Raw genomic sequence first — 22,831 nt, 5'->3', positions numbered from 1 at the left:
GCTATGATCAGGAGGGCTCTACGATTGTATTATTTTAATATAATTATTTGATTTTAATAAATACTTTCTTTATTGAGAAAAAAGAGATAGACTCGTCTCTAATAGCGATTAGCCCATTCGCTCTGCTCTTGGGATTGGTTGATTAGATGCTAATCAGCCCTCTAATCCTTTCCTTTTTCTATAGAAAACAATTAGCTGCTAAACTTGCTTTAACTTTGATGATTTAATTTGGATTTTCTAAAGGCCAATTTGATTTCGATTTGATTAGTGTTTCATTAGCCGTAGGCAGGCACAGAGAGTTGCCTTGCTGATTGGCTACTGGAGTCGGCTATTGAAATGGCCTTGCGGGGGGTATCAAGGGACACTTGTCTAACTTTTTTTTAAGAGAAACATCAGTACAGCTATGTATCGACGGGTATATCATCTATAATTTGAAAAAAAAATCCATCTTAATAAGATACATAATAAACAAGAATTATATTCCAATGTTCCCAAAATTGTAAATCAAGACTTCTATCGTCTGAGACAGGTTTAGAAATCAAAAAATATTGTGTTCCAATATTCTTAAAATTAAAAACACTATTAAAATAATCATAAAAAATTATGTGATGTAGAGGGTGCTATCATTTAGCTCTCTTAAAAAATTCAACTCAAACGATTATTTATGTAATGATAAATAAAAAAGATAAATTTAAAGATCACTGACCACAATTTTTTAAAGAATTTTTTATGATTATTTTAATAGGTTTTTGAGTTTTGAGAGCATTGAACATAATATTTTTTATTTTTAAACCTGACATTCGTTGGAAGTGCGATTGTCTAGCTTTGTAATTTTTCAAAACGTGTGTGTGTGTGTATATATATATATATATATATATATATATATATATATATATAATTTTTTATTTAAGAATATAAAAAAACCACGTTGGCGAGCGGCCTGGTAGAGAAAAAGCCAAGCATTTTCAGCCCAAAGCAACAGCGGAGACGCGGCACTGAATAAGCCTCCATCTAAACCCCAGCGAAGCGTAGGCTCCCAGAAAGGATCTCCCAGCTCCAAGGTGCGGCGGCGCTGCTGAGTTCTTCTTCATCTCGTGTCCACCTCTTATTTTGGTCGGTGTTTCGCTAAGGATCGTAGCTTTCCTCGCTGTTTCAGATCTCCGCAGAGTCGGTTCGGTACTTGGAGCGCGAGACATGGCGTGAGTCTCCATCAAAATCTTGGCTTGCTTTACTATTTTTCAGCTTGATGTTCGCAGCCGTTGATTTCAGCTGTATATCTGCGTGTTTGCTCGTGAAATGTTTGGAGATCGATCTAGACCGTTGTAGTAGCTTGCGCCTGTCCTAGTTTTCGCATTACTTTAGATGAGGAACCCCTCAAATGTGAAGAAGAGCAAATTTGACTTAACAAGTGATGCTGGTGGCACCATGTTGTACTTCAGGTTTGATTCAGTTTAATTGCGTGATTTCTGTAGTTTGCATGTAGCGATGGAATTTGGAGAGACCCGTTGCAGAGAAATTACTGGTGAACTGTCCGGTTGAGGGGTGGTATCTGTGTTACTCTACTCGAAATACCTTAGCAATTGCAATAGGCGCTGAGAAAAAAAATATTGTGCTTGCTTGTTTTTCTACATGGATTGAGATGACATCGATCAGTTGTGTTTTTGCAGATCATATGTATTGACAAGGCAGCTTGTATTTGGTAGATATAAATGGTACTGTACTTGAATTGAAGGTGTGGTAGTTTTAAGTTTGGTAGATATAAATGGTTCTGTAAATATGACACGTAAAAAAAATATTATTAGACAATCTACAATCATATTCCATTCATTTCGTTTTCTTCTCGATTCTCTTTCCTATTTCCATTCTTTTTATTTTCTCTTATTTCCGACAGCTTACATTCGAGAGGAATCGTAAAAGTAAAGGAGAGAGAATCTCATCTTAAAGAGATGACGGGAAACATGAAGTGAAAACATTGGATCACTAAAAGGAACGAATCCCCGAAGTGAAACCGTTGAAAGTAGTTTTAGATCTATTAGTAACAGAAATTTAATTTTATGATAAAATGATGTAAAAAATAAAAGGAAAAAAATATAATTTTATAATAATTAAATAAAAAAATAATAATTTTATAATAAAATAATGTAAAATAAGTGTAGTTCTATATGAAATAGGAGAAAAAAATTATGATAGTTCAACGATTGTAGTGTAGTTTTACAAAAATTACTTTTTATTTAAAATCACATGATTCTTATATATATGCAAGATATTGATACCAAGGCTATCAATCTCCTCAAATGTCACTTAGAAAATGAAATCGAACCAAATGCTGGGTGACGCTTATCATTCTGCCTTTACTAAGGTAGATCATCTTAAGTGAACATACATGACGCAGCAGATCTATAAAATTTCCAATCAGATGGCAGATACATTTCCCCATCATCGATGATGGATGTCGCCACATACATGAAACTGGAATTCACATTTGCAAACTGTGTACTCAACGACCCATCACGATTCACGAACAACTCCAGAGCAGGGTGACGTCATATGTTTGCTAGGTAGTAATAGACCGCAGCTTATCGATTTGGTTACATCTTGCAAACATTGAAACCGGGATAAAGTTTGTGGAGCCCAGCTCACAACACACCATATATCTGACTTGATTAGTTCATTGAACGTAGATATGTAGGCAAAAAATACGATTTTGTACAATATATGTGATCGTATTTACTGAAATAAATAACTATTTTTCGTATTTACAATTTTCGAAACACGGTGTACCGAAAGTCATTTTTGGCACACCGTGTACGAAATACAACAAAAAGCGTATTTCAGCACACGATGTGCTGAATACCAACTATATTCGGCACACCGTGTGCCGAAATACACTTTTGCGTCACGTCGAGTCACATCGCGCTTTACTTTTCTATTTTTTTTCCTTTTTACTTTTTTCTTTTTGCTTTTTGTTTTCTACCACACGTTGCATGTCTGCTCTCCCACATGACCCATATTTTCGTGTCTGCTCGTTGAGCCTTTAAATTGCAACGCAGAGACGAGCAACGGAGAGCACAACAGCTTACGCTAATTTGCTCTGCTCTGCTCTCCTCTGCTTGCAGCTCCAAACGCAAATTAGCAAAAGTCGTTGTACTCTCTGCTGCTCGCCTCTGCGCTGCAATTTAAAAACTCAACAAGCAGACAAGAAAACATACACATTACGAGAAGACAGACATGCAGCATGTAAGAAAGCAAAAAGCGAAAAGGACAAAGTAAAAAGAAAAAACAAAAAAAAAGTAAAACGCGACGTGACTCAACGTGACGCAAAAGCGTATTTCAGCACACGATGTGCCGAATACAGTTGGTATTCTGCACATCGTATGCCAAAATACGCTTTTTTTTTATTCGACATACGATGTGCCGAAAATAACTGTATTCAACACACTGTTCCAAAAATTCATTTTCGACACAGCGTACGCCCGAATACATGTGCTAAAATTGTAAATACAAAAAATAATTATCTATTTCAGCAAATACGATCACGTATATTGTACAAAATCGTATTTTTACCAGATATGTAAGTTTTGTTCACCACTGTACGCCTAAATTCCTCGAGGTAAACAGGTCTTCAACGTAGAGGATTACTGATGCTGATGATCTGACAAAGTTCTGCATTTGAACTTTTGCTGACTCCTCTGCAGATGAAAAATAAATAGAGTCAACATCACCACAGGTCAAAATTAAGCAGTATCACTATGACAAACCTAAGATATGTTAGTATGCTTTTGATAAATCTGTTTCATGGCCTTTTTTTTTTGACTCACGGACATCAAACAGCTATAGGCGTAAGTGTATTAGTTTCTCTCTCGCAAACATACAACTACATATGTGCTTTATATGGATGCTGAATAGCATTGATGTGATCATTTCAGCATAAAAATTAGTTGCTTACTGGGGTAGAAACGTATCATGGTCACTCAAAAAGAGGTAGAAACGTATCATGGTCACTAACCATCTTCATTCAGTTTCTTCAACAGCTGCGACTTCATTCCAGCAGCAACTGCTTTCCTTATGGCCCATCCATAGTGAGGAGTAAACACCTGAGCATAAGTTACTGATGCTGCATCCTTAGCGAGTTGCCCCTGAAAAAACAATGTTAATTGATCACATTCACTGAGAGGAGCAAATTTAACAGTTCACAAGACAAACTTTTCAGTACCCGCGAGTGGAGCATAATTAACATTTAGTGTGGAACTTGTACTTACTCTGTAACTAGTATTTGCTCGAACAGAACCTTAACCATATCAATCCTGCGCTTGACTCTAAGCATATTCCTTGTATGGCTCCCTGGTTTCATGACAGTGTCATTCTGAATGTCTAACTCAACCATCGAGGGCAATGTTGAAATCGACTTGGATGCCTCCAGCAAATCATCAACCTGCAAACAGTTCAGAGGAAGGGATCAGAGAAGCACAAGAAACATCAGACAGATAGGTAACCAGACTACAATGGCCACAACGTCTGTCATCTGAAACCAAACCAACACAGCAACCACTATCAACCAACCAACCGATCCAAAGTAAACTAATTGCACACTGTGCCTGCTGTGGTAATGAATTATCCAAGTGTCTAGTCATAACTGGAAAGTGCAGCAGATCAGGTTCTAACACCTCGAGTATCCACTCAGACAAACAAACACAGAACACAGCCTCTGAATCTCATGATCTGTTTCCGATGCAAAAACCCTGGTTCAATTGATCTGTTCGAGGCCACTCGTCCTAGTGTCCCAGTCTTAGACAACACTAATTACGAGTGATGACCTCAATAACCACATACAAGTACAATTAAGCAGTAGAACAAACTAAACATTGGATTAAATCACGCCAAAACAAAGTAGACACAGAACACAGCCTGAAGCCTCTGAATTCGATTATCTGATTCAGACACAAAAATTCTAGTTTAGTCAAACTGTTCGAGGTCATTTCGTCCTAATCTCCCAGCATTAGACAACAATGATTTCCAGTGATCACCTCAATTGTCACATTAAAGTACAAGTAAGAAGCAGATCAACCTAAACCTTCGATGAAATCACACTAAACAGCTAAATCAGGAGAGCGATTCCGATGCTACAGCATAGCAGAAACTAGAGGGGGGCGGAGGGAGAGGGGGAGGTGCCTTGGCGACGTAGTCCATCTCGGCCAACTAGAAGGCGATGCCGAGGCAGCCGAAGAGGACGGAGACGTTGGATATGTTCGAAAAATGAAACATTTAACAAATCAAACATATGCTGATTTGAGCAGGGACTAAACAGACATATGTTTGATTTGAGCAGGGACTAAACGGACATATGTTTGATTTGTTAAATGTTTCATTTTTCCTATTAGGATGGGATCTAAGGTGATTAGCCGGGCACATGTCAGCGTTGGCGTACGTGATTTGCTTCAGAGTTCAGATGGAAAAGCGACCACCGTCTAAATGCGGTACTCGTGTCGATGTGATTTGTCTCTGATATGTGCAATTGTGAGCTGAGTTATCAGATCTTGGACGGGGTAAAGACAAGGTAAAAGTTGACAGATGAAGATTGAAAAACAAAAATAATTTGGCTAGTGACAGAAATAATAGACCCCAAACACATACTGACAGAAATCAATAAAGCCTCAAAAAGAACCAAAAGAGCAAGTTGATTCAATCTACAAAGAGTCAGATTCACAAGTATGTCAATCAGCACAGGTCCGCCATGAGAGCGAATCCTAAGACTGGGGCGACAATATCAGATCATCATTCTCTGAATGTAAAAACCGGAGAAAGCACGGATTCCCCAAGAAACAAACCTCAGGCCAACAAAATCGAAGAGAAAGTAACAAGTTCTGCAAAGAGCAGAGCAAGAACTCGACGAGAGGCGAGTGCATTGACGACGGAGTCAGAATCGATAACATGTCAATCAGCACAGGTCCGAAGGCCGGATCCTAAGACTGGGGCGACAAAACCATATCATCATTCTCCATCGAATCCAAAGAAATCGCCAGCCGATATCAAAAGAAGGAAAAAAACAAGATGAGTTCCGACGATTCATGAGAACCAAAGGAGCGAAAAACCTAACTACGAGCGGAGAATGGTGGAAAACAGATGTAGAAAATATGGGAGCCGACGGATGACGAAGAACTCGGCAGGTCGCCGATGGCGTCCCGCTTCGGCGAGGCGGTGGCCGGCTGGCTAGGGCGGCGCGCTGCGTCTTTATTTAAAGCGGAGGCAGGAGGAAAGCTAGGGTTTTTGGTGGGACTCCATATAGTTATGGGCCGTTCCACTAACGCACGAGGGCAAAGGGATCATTAGCGAAAAAAAAAAGAGGCAATGTTACGGGCCTTGATGGAGGGCCTTTATCGGAACCCTTGAGCATTTTATCTTGGCGATGTTACGGGCCTTCATGTAGGGCCTATATCGGAACCCTTTAGCACTACGTCATATTCTATCTTAATTAATCTCAAAAAAAATTATAATAAGGTTTGTCTAGATCTGATATTAAATATCTTGGCGAGTTCTCTCGTGTTCTAAATTTTAAAACTATTATTAAATAAATCTAATCGTTGCTTGAATCTGCTACGGATCTTAATGAATTATTTTTGCTTTTATACGACTATATTTGCTTTATATTTTCACCCAACTTCTAGCTTTCAAACTCACTTCACTTTTTCCTTATCATTGGATGTATCTCTCTCATCATCTTATATAGTTGGGTTGAAGAGATGCTATACTTGAAGTCTTTAAGTGTAACTTTTTCGAATTGTTTGATGAAGTTCCTAGAATATTGGTACATATCTTATTTACTTCACTGAGATTATAAAACCTACCATATTAGATAAACGACATGTGTACAATAGTGAACTATTTTCAAGATATACCACATTTTAAATAAATCTTTAGTTATTAATTATTAAATCATCATTACACCTAAATGCATACCTTTGCAATATCCTTCGTGTTTTCACCGGAGCTTTTGATCTCATTTACAATCTGTGAATAAATATACATCTCAAAGAAAAATGAACTATACCTACAAATATACATAGATACATAAGACACAACTGCTCACAATTTGCAGAAGGAATTGTCAACTTCTCATGAGCTGAGGTTACTGTGAACACCAAATTATGTCAATGCGTATGTACAGACTAGTTACTCTAATCAATGGCTATTTGGCTACCGTCTTGGCTAGGACACTCGGCATGAAACGGCGGTTGAATTCCTCGGATCAGATGCAAAACTGCAGCGCGGCGGTAAGCATCCAAATCATGCACGTGGCGCGGGGCTTGGCGCGCGCTCAGTCCGTCGTTGCTGTCTGCTCCTTCTCGAGCATCTCCCCGAACTCCTCCTCGTCGGTGGCCTTGAGCATGTCCGGCAGCGGCAGCGCGATGCCGGCCTCCGCCGCGGCACGGTGGCGTGGCGCGATCCGCTGCTCGAGGCTGAAGGCGAAGTACTGCGGGAACGCCTTGATGTCCTCCACGCCGCCCCACATGGCCTCGACCAGGTACTCGAACTTGGGCTTTTAGTTCCGCTCGATGCTGAAACGTGAATAGCGCCGGGCACCGAAGCACCATGGCCACGGCGTCGTCCCGGGACATGCCCAGCCTTGCCAGGAACTCCAGATTGGGCGCCATGGTCCGCTCCACCTTGGAGACGAGGAGGATCGGGACACCGCGGCGGCGGCGGCGGCAGTGGAGGGGAGCTTGGAGGATAGGAAGGACTGCTGCGGCTTGGCGACGGGGAGAGAGGTGGAGGCGTTGAAGCGGCATTGCTGGGCGGCTAGTCCCTTCCCCTTTCTGATTAATTTGGAGAAGCTAGGAAATGGAGGGAAGAGGAAGACGAGGACGCAGGATGGAGTGAAGTGGCATATGATCTAGAGATAGAGATGATCAAATAGGTCACTTGGGTCAGTTCGGTACGGATTCAACTCGATACAGTCTGAATGGCTCAACTACTATAATGAGTCGTGCTGTAGCGGTCCACGTGCCTCCTTCTTGGCCCACGGTATAGCTTGTCGATCACTATGCCGTGCCAGGTTGGTCTGGACACGATTTCGGTCCGATGGTCACGGTGCCACGGGTCGCTCGAAAAAATAAAAAAATAACTACAAAATTAAAAAATATAAAAAATAGATAAAAATATAGATAATAGATAAAAAAATAACTATAAAATTAAAAATATATAAATAAATAAATAAAAATAAACCGAGCCCATGCGTGCCGAGCTGGATCGTGCCTGGCCGTGTCAGGCCTGTACCAGCCTAGGCTGGGCCATGCCCGTGCCACACGCTCGGCCCAGGCACGGCCCGACCCGTCTCGGCTCGAACCGTGCTGTGCTTAGACCATACCTACAATATTATACCTCGGATCGGCCCAGTAGGCATGATCTATTTAGACATCTTTAATCTAATCCTAACACAGCATAAGGTCGTACCGTGTATGAACCGTACCTACAGTGTCATACCTCGAACCGTTCCAATAAACACGATCCATTTAGACATCTTTATTTGATCACTTTTTATCTGATCGTTGCAGATGACTTGGTACTCTCGGTAGTGCTCATTGGCTCCTGGGATTTGACAAGGGTGATCACCCCTCAGATAGCACAGCCCACACAGGAACAGGCCATCATCGGATACAATGAAACAGAAACTAATATACACAATGAATATGAGAAAAAAAAACCCAGCAAAGAAGCAATAACATAACAATATAACAGTGATACAGATTTGAACATGGAGTTTAATCTGTCACAAAATATATAATTCACTCGAGCACGTTCCCGTCAAATGAAGACTGGGTTGAATCAATTCTTCAAGAACAAATACATGCTATTTTGGGACAACATAAGCGACTATAGGTCACACTCACAGGGTGACAACAATCTACAGAGACTACCTAAAAACGGATTATTATTTGGTTTCTCCCGTCAGATCATGGGTTTCACAAACCTGACTGGAATAAACAAGACCCCTGTTATTCATGTCTAAGAATGGTGTCTAAGAGACACCATTCTGGAACTTCGTGGAGTGTTATTCATGTCTAAGAAACACACAGGCTACAGGAGTTCCGATCAGCATTTTCCATAGCTTCTGCTCACAGACGGCCTTCTCCCTAGCTAGTGGCTACGAGTTATTTCCGATCAGCATTTTCCATAGCTTCTGTTCACAGACGGCCTTCTCCCTAGCTTGTGGTTATGAGTTATTTGGTCATCCTGCACCACACCAAGTAGAGTTTCATAAGATATAATGGAGTTCAGAGGACGCGTTACTTACGACCATCCAAATATCACAATACGAATTACAGATTCTTGATCAAGCTTTTTATATCACACCATAATATGGTATGATTGTTCCAAGTTCTCAGTGAGCAGTTGTTTCTACCAATTTTCAGTTTGTCATTATGATTCAGACAAGATTCAAATACAAACAAAATTAAAATGAGACAATTTTACCATATATAATGAAGCTGCAGAATCAGATTGCATTGTTTGATTTTGCGCTTGACCGAGAGGTTGGAAAGTATCAAGTGCATCTATTGTTAACTGCCAACCAGAGAGTGCTGAACTACTTGAGCTGGAACCAGTGTTGTTACAGCAAGCTGCTGCAACAGTTCCATTCACCCACGGACAGAAACTATTGTGATGCTTAACAGGATCGAATTCCAGTAGACCCAGTTCATAGTCATTTTCTCCATTCGTAGCTCCTGAGAAGCAAATACCGAAGTATTTATATGAGCAGAAGAAAGAATAAACAAATCAGAAATTAAATGAAGGTCTAACAAATGATCAATAAGAAACAAATGGTATTGGATCACGTCCATTTCATTGAAATATAAGGATGCTAAAGCCAAACCACCTATAGAGGGACTTTAATACCGTAAATGCTGAAAAAGTTAGCTACTGATCAAAGAATGAGTTCATCACAAGCCAGCCATTTTATGATATCATGGTATCACATGAGTTACATCCAACTTCAGAAAAAGCATGCGCAGCAATTATCACTAACAAACAAATAACCACAGATTAACAAGTAAAACGCCAACATGAAACCACTGAAAATTATCCAAAAGATACAGAAATACCATTAAGGTGATATCTAGCAGAAAGGCTTGAAGGCAAGTACCTAACCCATTCCCAGGATCATAATCTAACCCCATTAATGCATCATCGGTAGTCAGTATTTTGCCAGCCTGTGTCACACCATCTTTACATGGATCAAAACAAGCATACATCCCCGCATTGCATGAAAGTGAAGGACACATGCTGCTTTCATGACCGGTAGCATGACCTATCTTTTCTCCACTTTCAACAGAATCAGCTTTGGTGCAGCCATATATTTTCGATCCACTGTCGGCTTGGCCCACAGACCGAGATACCATATCTTGGCTGTCTCCATGAGGTTCCTCTCGATCAACTTCTTCAGGTACAAACTCATCCATTAATCTAGGTCCTGGAGCTGATTCACCAGTCTGCCCCATGGTCTCAGTAAGCTCGGCAATAGGTTCGGCGTCACCTACAACACTCTCAGCTCTATGCAGAGAAGCAGCGTTTCCATGAATTTCAGCCTCATGACTAGCTCCCATGCCAACACTGCCACCACTAATTCCTAAGCTAAGTTGATCCCTTCCAAAAGCAGTAGCTATTTCAACATTAATGACTTCCTCCCCTTCATTTGTACTACTTCCTCCTATTTCTCTTGCGTCACTTCCAGCAGCAGGCTGTGCATTAGCACTTTGTTGTGCTTGGTTGCTATAGTTGAGATCCAAGGCATCATTCATTTCAACATTCCTGTGTGCACTGGAAGACGGCATATCAATATCATTACCATCACCTGGATAATACTCAACACTCTCCATCGAATCTTCCTCGGAAGCATGAACAGTATCCAATGCAATAACAGAAGATGCCCTTAGCGAATCCCTAGCAGCAGGACGCTCAACAGCTGCCAGGTCAACGGCTCTAGACTGACTGAACAGACCAGCATCCGCATCAGGGTCAAAGCACAAGTTTCGACTGGGACCAGCTACAGAACATGGATGATAGGCATCAAAAAGATCAAACCCACGGGACTTCTTATTCGGGATATCTGAATTGTGTGCAGCATCATCAACTTCTTCACCATCACAATCAATGAAATTTCCTTCTATGCTGTCAGCATGCTGTAGCCTGTCTTGTGGATTGTCAGCTGTGCTCCCACCTTCCTCAAGGTTACGCTTCCTCGAACTTGGACCATGGGACTCATATGAGGTTTCACAATCACCTACTTCACTTCCAGTAGGCTGTCCAATCATCAGATCCCTTCCCATTCCTCCATTATTGAACCGCTCCGACGCGGCAGGCATGGCAGATTGAGGTGATGGTAATCCTCCAGCCATTGTTAGGTTTAGGTCTACTCCAACATTTGATAGAGATTTCCCCCCATTTGTTGCTGCTTCGTCACGCCCTTCAGCTTGACCTCTTTCCACCCCATCAGTAACCCACTCATTGATCCCACTGGCTGCGCTAATTCCACGTGTCAGTGTTAGCTTTCTGCCTGTTTCAGGCACATCAATGTTATTCGGACTGAAACGAGAAGGACGTAGCACAGTTCTGAAGTCCCACATCTTGACTGTAGCTCCACACAGGCTACAATCTAACAAAGGTGACCTCATGCTGCATCCAGAATCCTTGAGGGGTACTTTGCCTTTCCCCTTATCTTTCTTGGCTGATGCACAAAATGAATTTTTGTGATGTTCACCAAAATGGGGATAGAACGGTTCATCAGGTCCAACTGAGGGTGCTTTTTTAGCTGAGTGGGTTGAATTTTCTTCACAGTCTTGAACATTTGGAAGCCACCTAGGCTCCCATCCACACAAACTTATAAGCTTCTGCGCCTACAAAGTAATCGAAAAAAGTACTAAATTAAAGGAAGAAAGAAATTCTGGAGACAGTGCAAAATAATAGCGCCAAAAATAAAAAATAAAACATACTGGGTGTATATGAAAAGAGAGAAATCTACTTGAGAGTAGCTACAAGAGGAATCTTGGTGGATATCAACTCCTGCTGTACTCTCTGCTTTGCAACCCAGCCCACCAGATAAAAAGGTAATTGATTGGGACAATAGACGGTCAATTTGCATGCCCCTGGTCAGCCTCATGTTCTCAATTGCAAATGTAGCAATCACAGGAAGAGAAGTAAACTGCAAAAGTCCATCGCAACGATCTTTAAAGCCTCCAATAATAGCTGATTGTGTAAGGTGGAGCTGCACCAAGCTATCAGCACAGCTATTGCCTCTCCAGGGACAACTACTCTGGTGTGCTGCATCAAGCTGCTTGGCAAAGGCTTCTCCAGCATTTGCAACTAATAGAACATACAAAGAAAGGTTTCACAGCTGAATAAAGTTCAGTTTGCAAAGAGAGATGTACCAATATATTTTCCAGCCTAGCACAGCAGTAAGACACAAGTAATAACAGTCAGACATTTATGAGACTGCACACAGGTTTTTTGTTTCTGTGATGTCAGATGTTACTTAACCAATAGTTCAAATATTGGATATCCATCAGTTGTAAAGTGAGAAGCAAAATCACTATGCATGGTTTTGATCACTAAGGTGCATGTCGCTTCTGTTATTCGAATTCTGATCATATGATGTTTCTGATCATCTGATGCAAGGATGGTTTGTGTGAGTGGAGGGCCAGGATCAGGGTACTTTTCAGACTTGTTTACTTTTCCAACATGGAGTCATCACATTAGCAAATATACACATTAGCAAATACACAACATTGGTGAGTTTGATTTGACAGCGAGAATAGTTGAGAAACTTGAGTTGGATCAGAGTACTTTTCGGACTTGTTTACTTTTCCAACATGGAGTCATCTTGTACCTTACAAATATACCCTATATAGCCACATGGGATGACCGAAATCACTGAAACATCCCTAATATATAAACTCCCACCCCATATATTCGCCTCTGTGTGCAATTCTTTCGTGCAAGGGTTTGCCACAGTAAATCTGTATACATTATTCTTGATTCCCTTTTCTTTACCACTTTGTATTTACAATAGTGAATTATGATCCAACTCAAGTTTCTCAACTATTCTCACTGTCAAATCAAACTCACCAAAGTACACAACAGTTAGCAAATGCATAAGTAAAAGCTAGAAAAACTGCATAAGTAAACTGCTACATAATTGAATGCACAATTTCATGGTTGAAAAAATGTGTGTACAATATAAGTTTGTTGGATATACATCAATAGAACTTTTTTTTCCAACTAAACAGGTTGATACCTTATTATCATAAGGGAAATTAAGGTTATGCGTTATGAATACAGATGGTCATTCAAAACCAAATGTGCCATGCATTGGTTTCCACACTTACAGGTAGTGACAGTAAAAAAGCCTATGATGGCTACATATAACATCACCGGCTACTTCGTAAGGTAGTGAATCCATCATAAAAGCGTACCGAGACAGAACATACCTTCAACCGGGGACCAGGAAGTCAATGCACTGAATATAAGATGCGCACCACATGACTCACATTCAATTTTGTCCAGGTCAATGTTCACCCAACCTCTTTGAGCACAAGCCAATGGACTAGAAGCCTGAAAATTAATATCAGATGACATAACTATATATTGAGAAAGCTGAAAGTTGAAGAATCCCTACAAATATCAAGCAAGCATCCAGAGCGAATGCGTGGCCAGACTAACACGATACCAAACTTATTTTTAGAGAGTAACAAGGTTACCAAGTTCCATGTGAAGCAATCAAGCGTGTTCTAATGACCACCAAGGTCAAGGTGTGGTAGCAAGAGTACTAATTATGCTCTTCAGTACTCAATTGTTGCAGAGGAAAGCAACATTCAATTTCAAATATCGTAAACAACATTAAAATGCCAATTGCAACAAGCAAAAGGGAGAAAGAAAAACTTCTGTCAAATCTCAATATATCCAAGCAAGCATTTAATAATTAATATTATTAGCTGATATCAAAGAGGAGAGGCTTGTATATGTATATTAATTTGGATTACAATGATTATACTTTAGAGCTATGACACAATTTTGATTACCGTGCACTAGCAAATGATAAAGGCGCAAAATGAAATGCACAACCAACATTATTTTAGCATTTACCAGTAATGGGTTACTTGCAGGGTTGTTAAATTATTTATAGCTCCAACAAGGGAAGATACCTTCAGCTTAGAAGCCCAAGTTGAAGGCTTGAATGTTGCCAGTCGACGAAGTAAGTCTCCACGTTCCCAAGGTCGACATGATGGTGCAGAATCCAAAGCAGTTCCAGCAGCATCAAAACTGTGAGAAGGCTGATAGGCATGTGGAGCAACTTGCGATGACGAATCAACTCTGGAAGCTTGCTTGCCACCCAACCAATCTATGCTGGCAGCATTAGTTTGCCTAGCAGGTGATGAGGCACCAGCAGAACTGCAAAGCAAAAGGGGCTTCAGTGCAAGCTAAAAAAACAATGACAATAATCTGTAGAGTAGATTCTTGCTGGATTCTGCATGGAAGGTTCACATTGACATTTAACTTCTCCAAATGAAATGACCATTTTCATATACGCTTCAGTATTCCAGTACAGATATACAGCATTGTGTTACAAATTCAACATCACAAAACGCATTGCACTCCCTAGATATAAAGTTCAACAAGCCCGCATGAGCTTCAGGAGATCAATCCCATGCTGCTAAACCATCAAATGCCACAGTTCACAACTGCTTTGTGCAAGCTGCAATGTTTCTCTACTGCAATACAGCAACCTAACCAACCTAGTCTCAATACCATCATGCAGGAGAAAAGGAGTGCCACAAATCCAACAGCAAAATGTAGCATGGCTTTATAATCTTAGAGTTAAGCGACTAGCCCGTGCAAGCTCAGAAAGCTCAAATCGCAGAGTTCGGTGTCATCCATTTTCACAACTACACAACGCCAAACTCCACTCAAGAAGCTCAAATCCTAAGGTTTCGCAACCAAAAAGAAAACTAAAAACACACCCTAAAACACCTAATTTTGACCAATCAGACACCATAACTGGAGTAGGCCATCAAATATCGCGTGCTTAGAACCAGAACGGGACCCAACAATGTGAGACTATGGAGGCCGTATCTCGCCTCCGCCCTAGTGTTTAATCAAACGCATTCTCCCAACTCTCCCCGCGAAACCTACCTCGAATCCTACACTAGGTCTTCGTGCCCTATAGATTCCACCGACCTTACGCAGAATCACCCCCCTCACGACCAATCCGAGTATCGAGACCCCGATTCGCCGACCAAGCAGCAGCGCCAATCCTACAAATCTACAACCAAAGGAAGAGGTCCCGCGGTGCAACCGCGAACCATACCTTGCCACCGGGGTGTGCTGCGGCGACGACGACCGGGCTACAGCGACCGCCGGCTCGGCCACCGCCCCCGACGAGCTTCTCACCTCCTCTCGCATCTCCCTCGCTCGCCCTTCTCTCTCCGGGGAATGGCGCTGGCGCCTCTCGCTCCTAGGCGAAATAGGGGAAAAATTCTCGCGACGGCGACGCGCCGGGCGGCGCCGAATTGATGCGGCCGTCACATCCAGGCGGCATCCACCGTTAGTCCCGACTCACGCCGTCAATTAGCCCCCAGCGAATTAGGCCCATGAGGCCCATATGGATTAGATGGGCCCATATGGATTAGTTGGGCCCAGATGGATTAGTTGGGCCCAGATGGATTAGTTGGGCCCATAGGCTCTTCCTCTTCAAGCACCAGTAGAGACTCTTCTGTCCTATCTCCTCGATCCCGCGGCGGGTCGGACGAGGGCTTGCGCGGCGGAGGGAGACGGGATGGAAGAGGCGAGCACTTCGGCGTCCGGCGGGCGCGCCTTCCCGCGGGCGAGATCGGGACGTGAGTCACGCTCTCTGACAGGCTCGGTTCGATTCGGCGGTCGCGCCTAGGTTTCGGCCCACGTCTGCGAGGGCAGTGGTTTGATGGTTTCAAATGCTAGGATTAGTAACCCTGCACGATCATGAGCTGGCAAGACACTGAATTTGAGCGTGAAATTGCAGTTGCTGCTGTTGATTTACTTTTTCGTGTTGGGGAGGTTTGCTTGCTTCGATGCTTTTGGTGGTATTGTCTCTTTAGTTATTACGATTTTTCAGATAACGGAAAGTCCTTCCGGCCTCTGCATCACTGGATGCACGCAGCCATTAGTTATTACGTTTGATTTGCCCAAACACTTCGAGGTATGGCCATGCTAATGCTAGGTTGCATTCCGAGAGTATTTCTCACTTCCCTGAGCATGAATTTTAGCGACTATCATATACGGCATAGTTAATCAGCAGTGGAGGTCTTATAATCAATATCATTTCTCAATGTGTAAAATGCAAGATCGATGCGCCTTTAGGCAGCTTTGTTGGGTCGATTTTTCTTCTGACTTGCAACCACGGAATTTGAAACATATCCTGAAGTGGATTATACGTTGGATGTCTTCTACAAACTCTCAAGTTAAACTTATCTTCCATACCTGGAGCTTTATTGTTATGTAGTTCTACTTTAGTACATTATAAAGTTTATATCTTGTTGGTTTTGCAGTGTATTATAGGTTTACCCAACAGAATCTTCCAGCTTGGAAACCGGCAATGACTTCAGGATGTGTAAGTTTGCTATGACCTTATTGGCAGATTTTCTACGGACAGTTTCACATATGGTTCGTTTGATGTGGTTCTAATTCCACTGTTTTCAGTTGATAGCCATGTTCTTGATAATTGGAGTCGCCTTTGTGCCTTTTGGGCTTGTTTGTCTCCATGCTTCGAATCATGTAAGTGTTTTGCTCCCTCTAGCAGGTGCTAAATTTCCATTAATTTGGGTATCGCTAAGTATGAATTGATCTGCTCAGCATTATGGCTGTGAAGGTTGCAGAAATCATTCACCGCTATGATGTTGACTGTATACCTAATGGTTACAAAGGAAATAAGCAAGCTTATATTAAGGACAGCTCGATTTCAAAGAACTGTACTCAAGAAGTGAAGGTAATTCATTATGAGATCATAACATAGCTTATCTTTATCTAATCTACTTTTGCGAACTACAGTACTTCTCCTATCTATTTTGTATAACTTAAATTCCTGAGTTCAACTTGGTGCCCTGAGACTATTATGCGCATGTAGCAGTTTTTCTGCCTATATTTTTGTTGAAGTTCTATTTGTAACTGTTGTCACATAAATGCTGACCATGCACATTTGCAGGTTCTGAATCATATGAAAGCACCAATTTATGTTTATTATGAACTGGAGAACTTTTACCAGAATCATCGCAGGTAGTGGTAACATCCGTTAGTTAGTTTCATGCTCGTTTTATCCGTTGTACAGGAGAGATGTTGTTGTTGTCTCTTGCTGAACAAAGGAATTTCCTGATGCTTAATAGGTATGTCAAAAGTAGAAGTGATAAACAGCTGCGGTATGGGGAATACACAGGTACCTCATGCAGTCCTGTAGAATGGGATAATGGTCATCCAATTGTTCCCTGTGGCTTGATTGCCTGGAGCTTGTTCAATGATACTTATAGTTTTACCTGTGGGTCTAAGGAAATAAAAGTCAACAGAAAAAATATTTCATGGAAGAGTGATCGGGAGCATAAGTTTGGCAAGGATGTCTATCCTTCCAACTTTCAGAATGGATCCTTAATTGGAGGCGGAAAACTCGACCCTGCTGTACCAGTAAGTACTTTCATACATTAAGTATTTATGGGATTGCTCACACAATTGCTAAATGTACACGTTGCCTTTAATCGATATATTGTTAAATTGCTGGTTTTGATTAAGTTAGCTGAACAATTACATCTTTTTGCTAGCTGAGTGAGCAAGAAGATCTTATTGTGTGGATGCGTACTGCCGCTCTTCCAAAATTCCGAAAGCTCTATGGTGTAATTGAAGAGGATCTACAGGTTGAGGAAACCATAACCATACTCATAACAAATAATTACAATACATATGGTTTTGGTGGAAAGAAAAGCATAGTTCTTTCAACAACCACATGGCTAGGTGGCAAGAATGACTTCCTTGGATATGCTTATCTTGTTACCGGTTCCTTGAGCATTTTCATGTCAATTCTCTTTGCTCTCATTCATGTGAAGAATCCAAGGTAATTAATAATCTCAACTTATTGAATGATCTTTTATGATATATTTCAACACTTCTACTTAGTATGTGCTTCTACTTGTTTTTATTCATAAGAACCTAACGCACAGGCACTGCATTCGTGCATGAATAAACTGATTTTCTGTATCTCAGGCTTTTTATTTGTAGGTGCATTATTTCTCTTGATCGTCGTTGGGCTAGATAACTCCTCCCATCTTTGTTGAACTTGCAGGCCGCCAGGTGATCCAAACTGCCTATCTTGGAACAGGAAAAACAGCAGTAGCTAAGTATCTTATGTGTATGTGGAAGCCTGTAGGTACCAGCTAACAAACATCTTTTACCTGAAACAAATCCAACAATGTGCCGGGTTCCATCCACATCAAAAGAAACTCTATAACCATGCAGTTCAGATATACAGTTCAGTTTGCTCGTGTTTCTATTAAAAGAATGCGTGCGGTACTTCTAAAACAAAATTCTGGTAAAATTGTAGTATCCAGTTCATCTGCACGCTCGCTGACTTACAGGATGAAATGATGATGGCTTCTGGGAAGCGGTGAGGATTATGCCTCTTAGACCATCTCCAACGGTTTCTTAGTGAAAGCAAACACGTAAAATTGTGTGCGTTAATGTATCTGCTTTTAGTGTTTAGTTACACCATCAAGATGGCAAGTGCTCAACACGAAGGAAATATGATCTTACCGTACGTCAATCCTAACAGACTTATTTCCATCTGCGAGCCTCACTTGTCAGAAATGAAACTTGCTCACCTGCTGTCGATTACTAGAGGGGCACATTTCTCAGCTCTGAACTCTGAATGCCGTTTTCTTTCGACGCAACAGAGGATTCTTCTACCTCTCTCCGTCACCGAAGAATGTGATATTCGCCGTGCTGTGCTGCTATCCATGCAGCCAGAGCCTTTAAAAGGGTGCAAGGCTGAAGGTGACTGCAAGGTTGCTGGTATTATCCGCACCAGATGATGACTCCATGAGTCTGGCCGGGGAGCGTGAAGATTACACATCTCGCAGGCCCGCCCATCGGTGACACCAAACGCTTCAACCAGCAGCACAATCATTCGTTTTGTATACTAAGTATGCTTATAATTGGGCTAATTTTTGGTCAAAACTAATGGAGTTTAACTTTTTTGAAACAAAATGCACCTTATATTCTTGAACGGAGTTAGCGCATGTTATGGTTTAACTGTAGCAGTCTATCGTAAGGCGTACCTAGGTGTGCACCTCGTAGTGCTGTATTCCTCAAAGAAACCTTCGCTAACATTCCTACACACATCGAGAAATCTTCATCTTAGCGGTGCTGCAATGTTTTCAGGGAGCCTCTGGTCTGAGTACAAATACGTGAAAATGTCATCGTATCACGCCCATCGGTTGTACGGGAGCAGACATGGCAATTGTCACCCAATTCTTCCCACGTCAGACCATCGACTTAATTTCTATGTCAGTATCTGGGCGCTCCGCTCTCGGTCTAAAAACTCGGGAAGTGCGACCTCTGGCCACTGGTGGATTCGGTCAGTGTGATGGAAGCGGTTCAACAAGGACGTCACTTGGTGTAGTCATGGGTCGTTAGAGTTTTTTTATTCAAAATTTTTGTAGAAAGTGATTATCTGTAATAAGTGATTTTATAGTTGAAAGTGATTCTTTAAAATAAACTATATAAAAGAAGTGATTCTGTGCTGGAAGTGAATCAAAGGAAGCTGTTTTTTTTTTCAGTTTTCAACTTGTAGTTCATTTTAGAGAACCACTCTTATAGATTTCACTCAAGAAACTAAAAGCTACTGTTTGATAAAGCTCATCTGATTCTAGCTGGGAAGCTACTCTAAAAGTTTTATAAAACAGAACCTATATCACAGTATCTCCTTCCTGCTACGACCGCCTTCGTGCATGGAAATCTAGACTTCTCAACAAGGGTGGACCGCTAATTCTGACAATGGTGACCTTGACGGCGATACCGATCTACCTACCCGTGTCCGTGTCCACGGAGTTGTGGTCGCGTGGAGCAAGGTATGCCGCCCGCTCGATCTGGAAGGGTTCGGGACCCTGGATCTGAACATTCTTGGAATGGCATTGCGTCTTTGTTGGCTTCGGCTGATGAGTAGACCCCGGCATTCTTGGAGAGCATGGGCATCCTTGCCGGCACCGACGGCGACGACACGGCAAGACAGGATCATTCAGGCCATGTTTGATGTGTGGACGAAGGTGCAACTTGGAGACGGAGAAGGAACTTTCCTTTCTTCTGGTCGGATAATTGGTTGAATGGCGCGTCGATCCGTACGCTGGCGCCGCATCTCTGACAGGCGATTCCCAAGCGCAGGAGAGAGCAGCAGACAGTCAAGGACGCGCTACCCAATCGGAGGTGCCCTTACGGTTCAGGTTCATCTGTCGTAGTACTTAGGATTTGGGACCTAGCGCAGAAAATTGATCTGCAAGGAGGAGTAGCTGATCGTTTTATTTGGCGCTGGTCTGCGTCACAACAATATTATTCCGCCTATACAGTGCACCGAGCTTTCTTCCTCCGACAAACCTCGTTGCTCGGAGCTAAGCAACATTGGCGAGCAAAAGCCCCGGCCAAATGCAAATTCTTCTTCTGATTGACTCTCCTCGGCGATCAGGACTCATCGGGTTCGACTCGTTCGTTATCCTCACGACTTGGAAGCTTTGGTGTGACCGGAATCATCGGGTTTTCAGGCGCAGCAGATCCAAGCGGAAGGCACGCTATGGGGCTTGCCCGCTGTTGTACTTCCTGTAGTTTTTCCGATGTTAACCTTCCTTTTGTTATGTTTCTTAGGTCGTGGCAGCAGAGTTCTAGTATGTAATATCGCGTTAATCTCTTTGTAGATGGCTCGCCGGCGTCCTTGTAAGGTCGAACTCTTCTCTCTAGCTCGTAATGAGAAACGTACGTGCCATGCACCTTCTCGGAAAAAAGAGATCTATTTCAAGCTGCCGGGCAATCTAGCTATTTCCTGTTTCGATGGAGCTAATGCATCCCCAGCCGAAACGTGTCTCCCGGCGCAGCCAATAGCGACTGAACAAGCGGCGAGGAGCAACCAACCAGCCAGCAGGGGCGACCCCTTTCTCACACTTCCACACTGGCCGTACCAAGCATCACAACTAGGTCGCTTAAGGCTAGAACGCAGAAACTTTACAGTAGTTAGGCCAATTTCAACGGAGTCTTCAAATTTACAGATTCCAGCGCTACAGCAGTGCTGTTGCAGTACTGTTTCACAGAGACCGACGAGGGAGGAAAACACTACCGGTTGCTGTAGCAATAACGGAGCAGTACTGTTTACAGAGGGTGACAGTGGGTCCGGAGAGAGAAAAAGAGTAATAGAAGCTAAAAAAATAAATTAGCTGTTGAAGATGAAAAAATAAGGGATGATATAATAGTGATAAGGGATGTTATAATAGTATTTTTAGGATAAAAATTTAAAATAGCTGTTGGAAATGACCTTATATACGAATTTTACAGAAATTAGTTCAATTTTGATGAAAACATGTAGGATTAAAAAAAATACCCATGTTTTAAAGGAGACCTTAATATAATCTTGTGTCAAACCAACATCGTTGAACTATGACTGATTGTTGCGTGATATAAAGCGCGCGGGGGCTAAGGGTCTCCTGTGGATACATATAATCTTAGAGAAAGGTGTGTTGATTGTCTGTATGCACTATTTTAATATGACTTGATGAATGCAAATATAAGTTAACAGCATGATCTAAGAGGGAAGCTCAATTTAAACTTCACTCCACAACCTAGCCGGGAAGCTCAATTTAAGCTTCACTCCACAGCCTAGCCTAACGAAAGCTCATATATTCACTTATACAAAAGGATATATTTATCAGTATCATAAAATTATTTTCATATAAACAATCAACCATAATCTCAATTCACTATTATTTTTAACAAATATAACTCCATTCAACTTAATTTCCCTCACTATATATATACCATTCATAACGGTAAGACTCATACCGGCAACAATCATATCTTAAGCTTTCAGCCATTTGTTTAGCTAACCACCCCATCCTTCTTCCCCCGTTACGACGTTGCCTACTTGCTAACACCCCCCCCCCCCCCGGGCATGCGGGACCGCTTTCCATCGATCCCATGGAAACAGCAACTGTAGATTTCTCACGGCTCCTTTCATTTCTTTCCATAAGGCGCACGTATATTTCAAAATTCAAACTTTGTAAATTTAACCAAAATTGTATTTTGTCTACATAGGGTAATGATGCATTATTTCTATTAGCGAAGTGGACACAAGAGATACGAGATTTAACATGAAAAAAATCCTCCAATATGAAGATAAAAAAACCACATAAAACAAATCTATTATTGATGGTATCATATTATAAGTATAAGGGTAACTAATATTTATAGGCGTATAATGACTCGTATTTGACTAACTTTTGTAGTATACGTCTAGGAATTTGATGTATTATCCAATGCTTTCCTGCATTTTTTTCTCTTCTTTTCGCTTGTTTTTCTTCCCATCATTTGTTTTAATTTGGAAGACCGACTACCAGCAACGCCAGCTGCTTTCGCTCAGTGTCACACCAAGGCACTGGAGTAGATCGATAGGGTTTGTTATCCCTGTCTGCATGCCAAATGCCAATCCTGATAAGTTGATGAAAGTTTCTTGTTATATTCGAGGCATGCCCCTTTTCACAAAGAAAGTGGCGCCAGCGCCCTGCATCACGCCGAG

General features: G+C 41.8%; 2 protein-coding genes, 1 long non-coding RNA gene and 2 other non-coding genes across 7 annotated transcripts; 1 reads left to right on the top strand and 4 right to left on the bottom strand.

The window, feature by feature from the left end:
• Positions 1 to 2,936: 2,936 nt before the first annotated feature.
• Positions 2,937 to 6,229, bottom strand: LOC133915302 (uncharacterized). Of its 2 annotated transcripts, none has more exons than XR_009909314.1 (3): positions 4,260 to 6,229; positions 3,947 to 4,136; positions 2,937 to 3,689 (listed from the first exon to the last, which is right to left on the bottom strand). It is a non-coding gene; the product is annotated as an uncharacterized LOC133915302 (long non-coding RNA). The 2 variants fall into 2 exon arrangements; XR_009909315.1 differs by having other exon boundaries at positions 3,313 to 3,689; positions 4,007 to 4,136; positions 4,260 to 6,228.
• Positions 5,692 to 5,780, bottom strand: LOC133917191 (small nucleolar RNA U31b). Its single transcript, XR_009909600.1, has one exon. It is a non-coding gene; the product is annotated as a small nucleolar RNA U31b (small nucleolar RNA).
• LOC133917192 (small nucleolar RNA U31b) lies at positions 5,912 to 5,996 on the bottom strand. Its single transcript, XR_009909601.1, has one exon. It is a non-coding gene; the product is annotated as a small nucleolar RNA U31b (small nucleolar RNA).
• A 2,521-nt stretch (positions 6,230 to 8,750) lies between the features above and the next one.
• LOC133915300 (uncharacterized) lies at positions 8,751 to 15,558 on the bottom strand. Its single transcript, XM_062358409.1, has 7 exons — positions 15,356 to 15,558; positions 14,193 to 14,439; positions 13,479 to 13,602; positions 12,014 to 12,354; positions 10,139 to 11,888; positions 9,469 to 9,719; positions 8,751 to 9,228 (listed from the first exon to the last, which is right to left on the bottom strand). The coding sequence occupies exons 1-7, from the start codon at positions 15,448 to 15,450 to the stop codon at positions 9,157 to 9,159; spliced, it is 2,880 nt and encodes a 959-aa protein (XP_062214393.1). The 5' UTR covers positions 15,451 to 15,558; the 3' UTR covers positions 8,751 to 9,156.
• Positions 15,559 to 15,728: 170 nt separating this feature from the next.
• LOC133915301 (putative ALA-interacting subunit 2) lies at positions 15,729 to 18,562 on the top strand. 2 transcript variants are annotated; one of them, XM_062358410.1, is made up of 8 exons: positions 15,729 to 15,884; positions 16,572 to 16,633; positions 16,723 to 16,797; positions 16,892 to 17,008; positions 17,225 to 17,295; positions 17,403 to 17,694; positions 17,829 to 18,118; positions 18,347 to 18,562. In XM_062358410.1, the coding sequence occupies exons 1-8, from the start codon at positions 15,824 to 15,826 to the stop codon at positions 18,399 to 18,401; spliced, it is 1,023 nt and encodes a 340-aa protein (XP_062214394.1). In that variant the 5' UTR covers positions 15,729 to 15,823; the 3' UTR covers positions 18,402 to 18,562. The 2 variants fall into 2 exon arrangements, with proteins under 2 accessions (XP_062214394.1, XP_062214395.1); XM_062358411.1 differs by having other exon boundaries at positions 15,804 to 15,884; positions 16,876 to 17,008.
• Positions 18,563 to 22,831: the final 4,269 nt, after the last annotated feature.

The sequence above is a fragment of the Phragmites australis genome, chromosome 4, assembly GCF_958298935.1.
Source record: "Phragmites australis chromosome 4, lpPhrAust1.1, whole genome shotgun sequence".
In the NCBI taxonomy this organism is placed as follows: Eukaryota; Viridiplantae; Streptophyta; class Magnoliopsida; order Poales; family Poaceae; genus Phragmites; species Phragmites australis.
Note: the sequence above shows the minus strand (reverse complement) of the source record. Positions and strands in the feature narration are given on the sequence as shown.

Excerpts from the sequence above, each read along its gene's own strand:
- LOC133915300 (XM_062358409.1), bottom strand. The coding sequence starts at position 15,450 with ATGCGAGAGGAGGTGAGAAGCTCGTCGGGGGCGGTGGCCGAGCCGGCG. Across the intron at positions 14,440-15,355 it reads CAGCACACCCCGGTGGCAAG|TTCTGCTGGTGCCTCATCAC; the intron begins GTATGGTTCGCG and ends TTTGCTTTGCAG. Across the intron at positions 11,889-12,013 it reads CCTCTTGTAGCTACTCTCAA|GCGCAGAAGCTTATAAGTTT; the intron begins GTAGATTTCTCT and ends ATTACTTTGTAG.
- LOC133915301 (XM_062358410.1), top strand. The coding sequence starts at position 15,824 with ATGGAAGAGGCGAGCACTTCGGCGTCCGGCGGGCGCGCCTTCCCGCGG. Across the intron at positions 15,885-16,571 it reads CCCGCGGGCGAGATCGGGAC|TGTATTATAGGTTTACCCAA; the intron begins GTGAGTCACGCT and ends TTGGTTTTGCAG. Across the intron at positions 18,119-18,346 it reads ATTCATGTGAAGAATCCAAG|GCCGCCAGGTGATCCAAACT; the intron begins GTAATTAATAAT and ends TTGAACTTGCAG.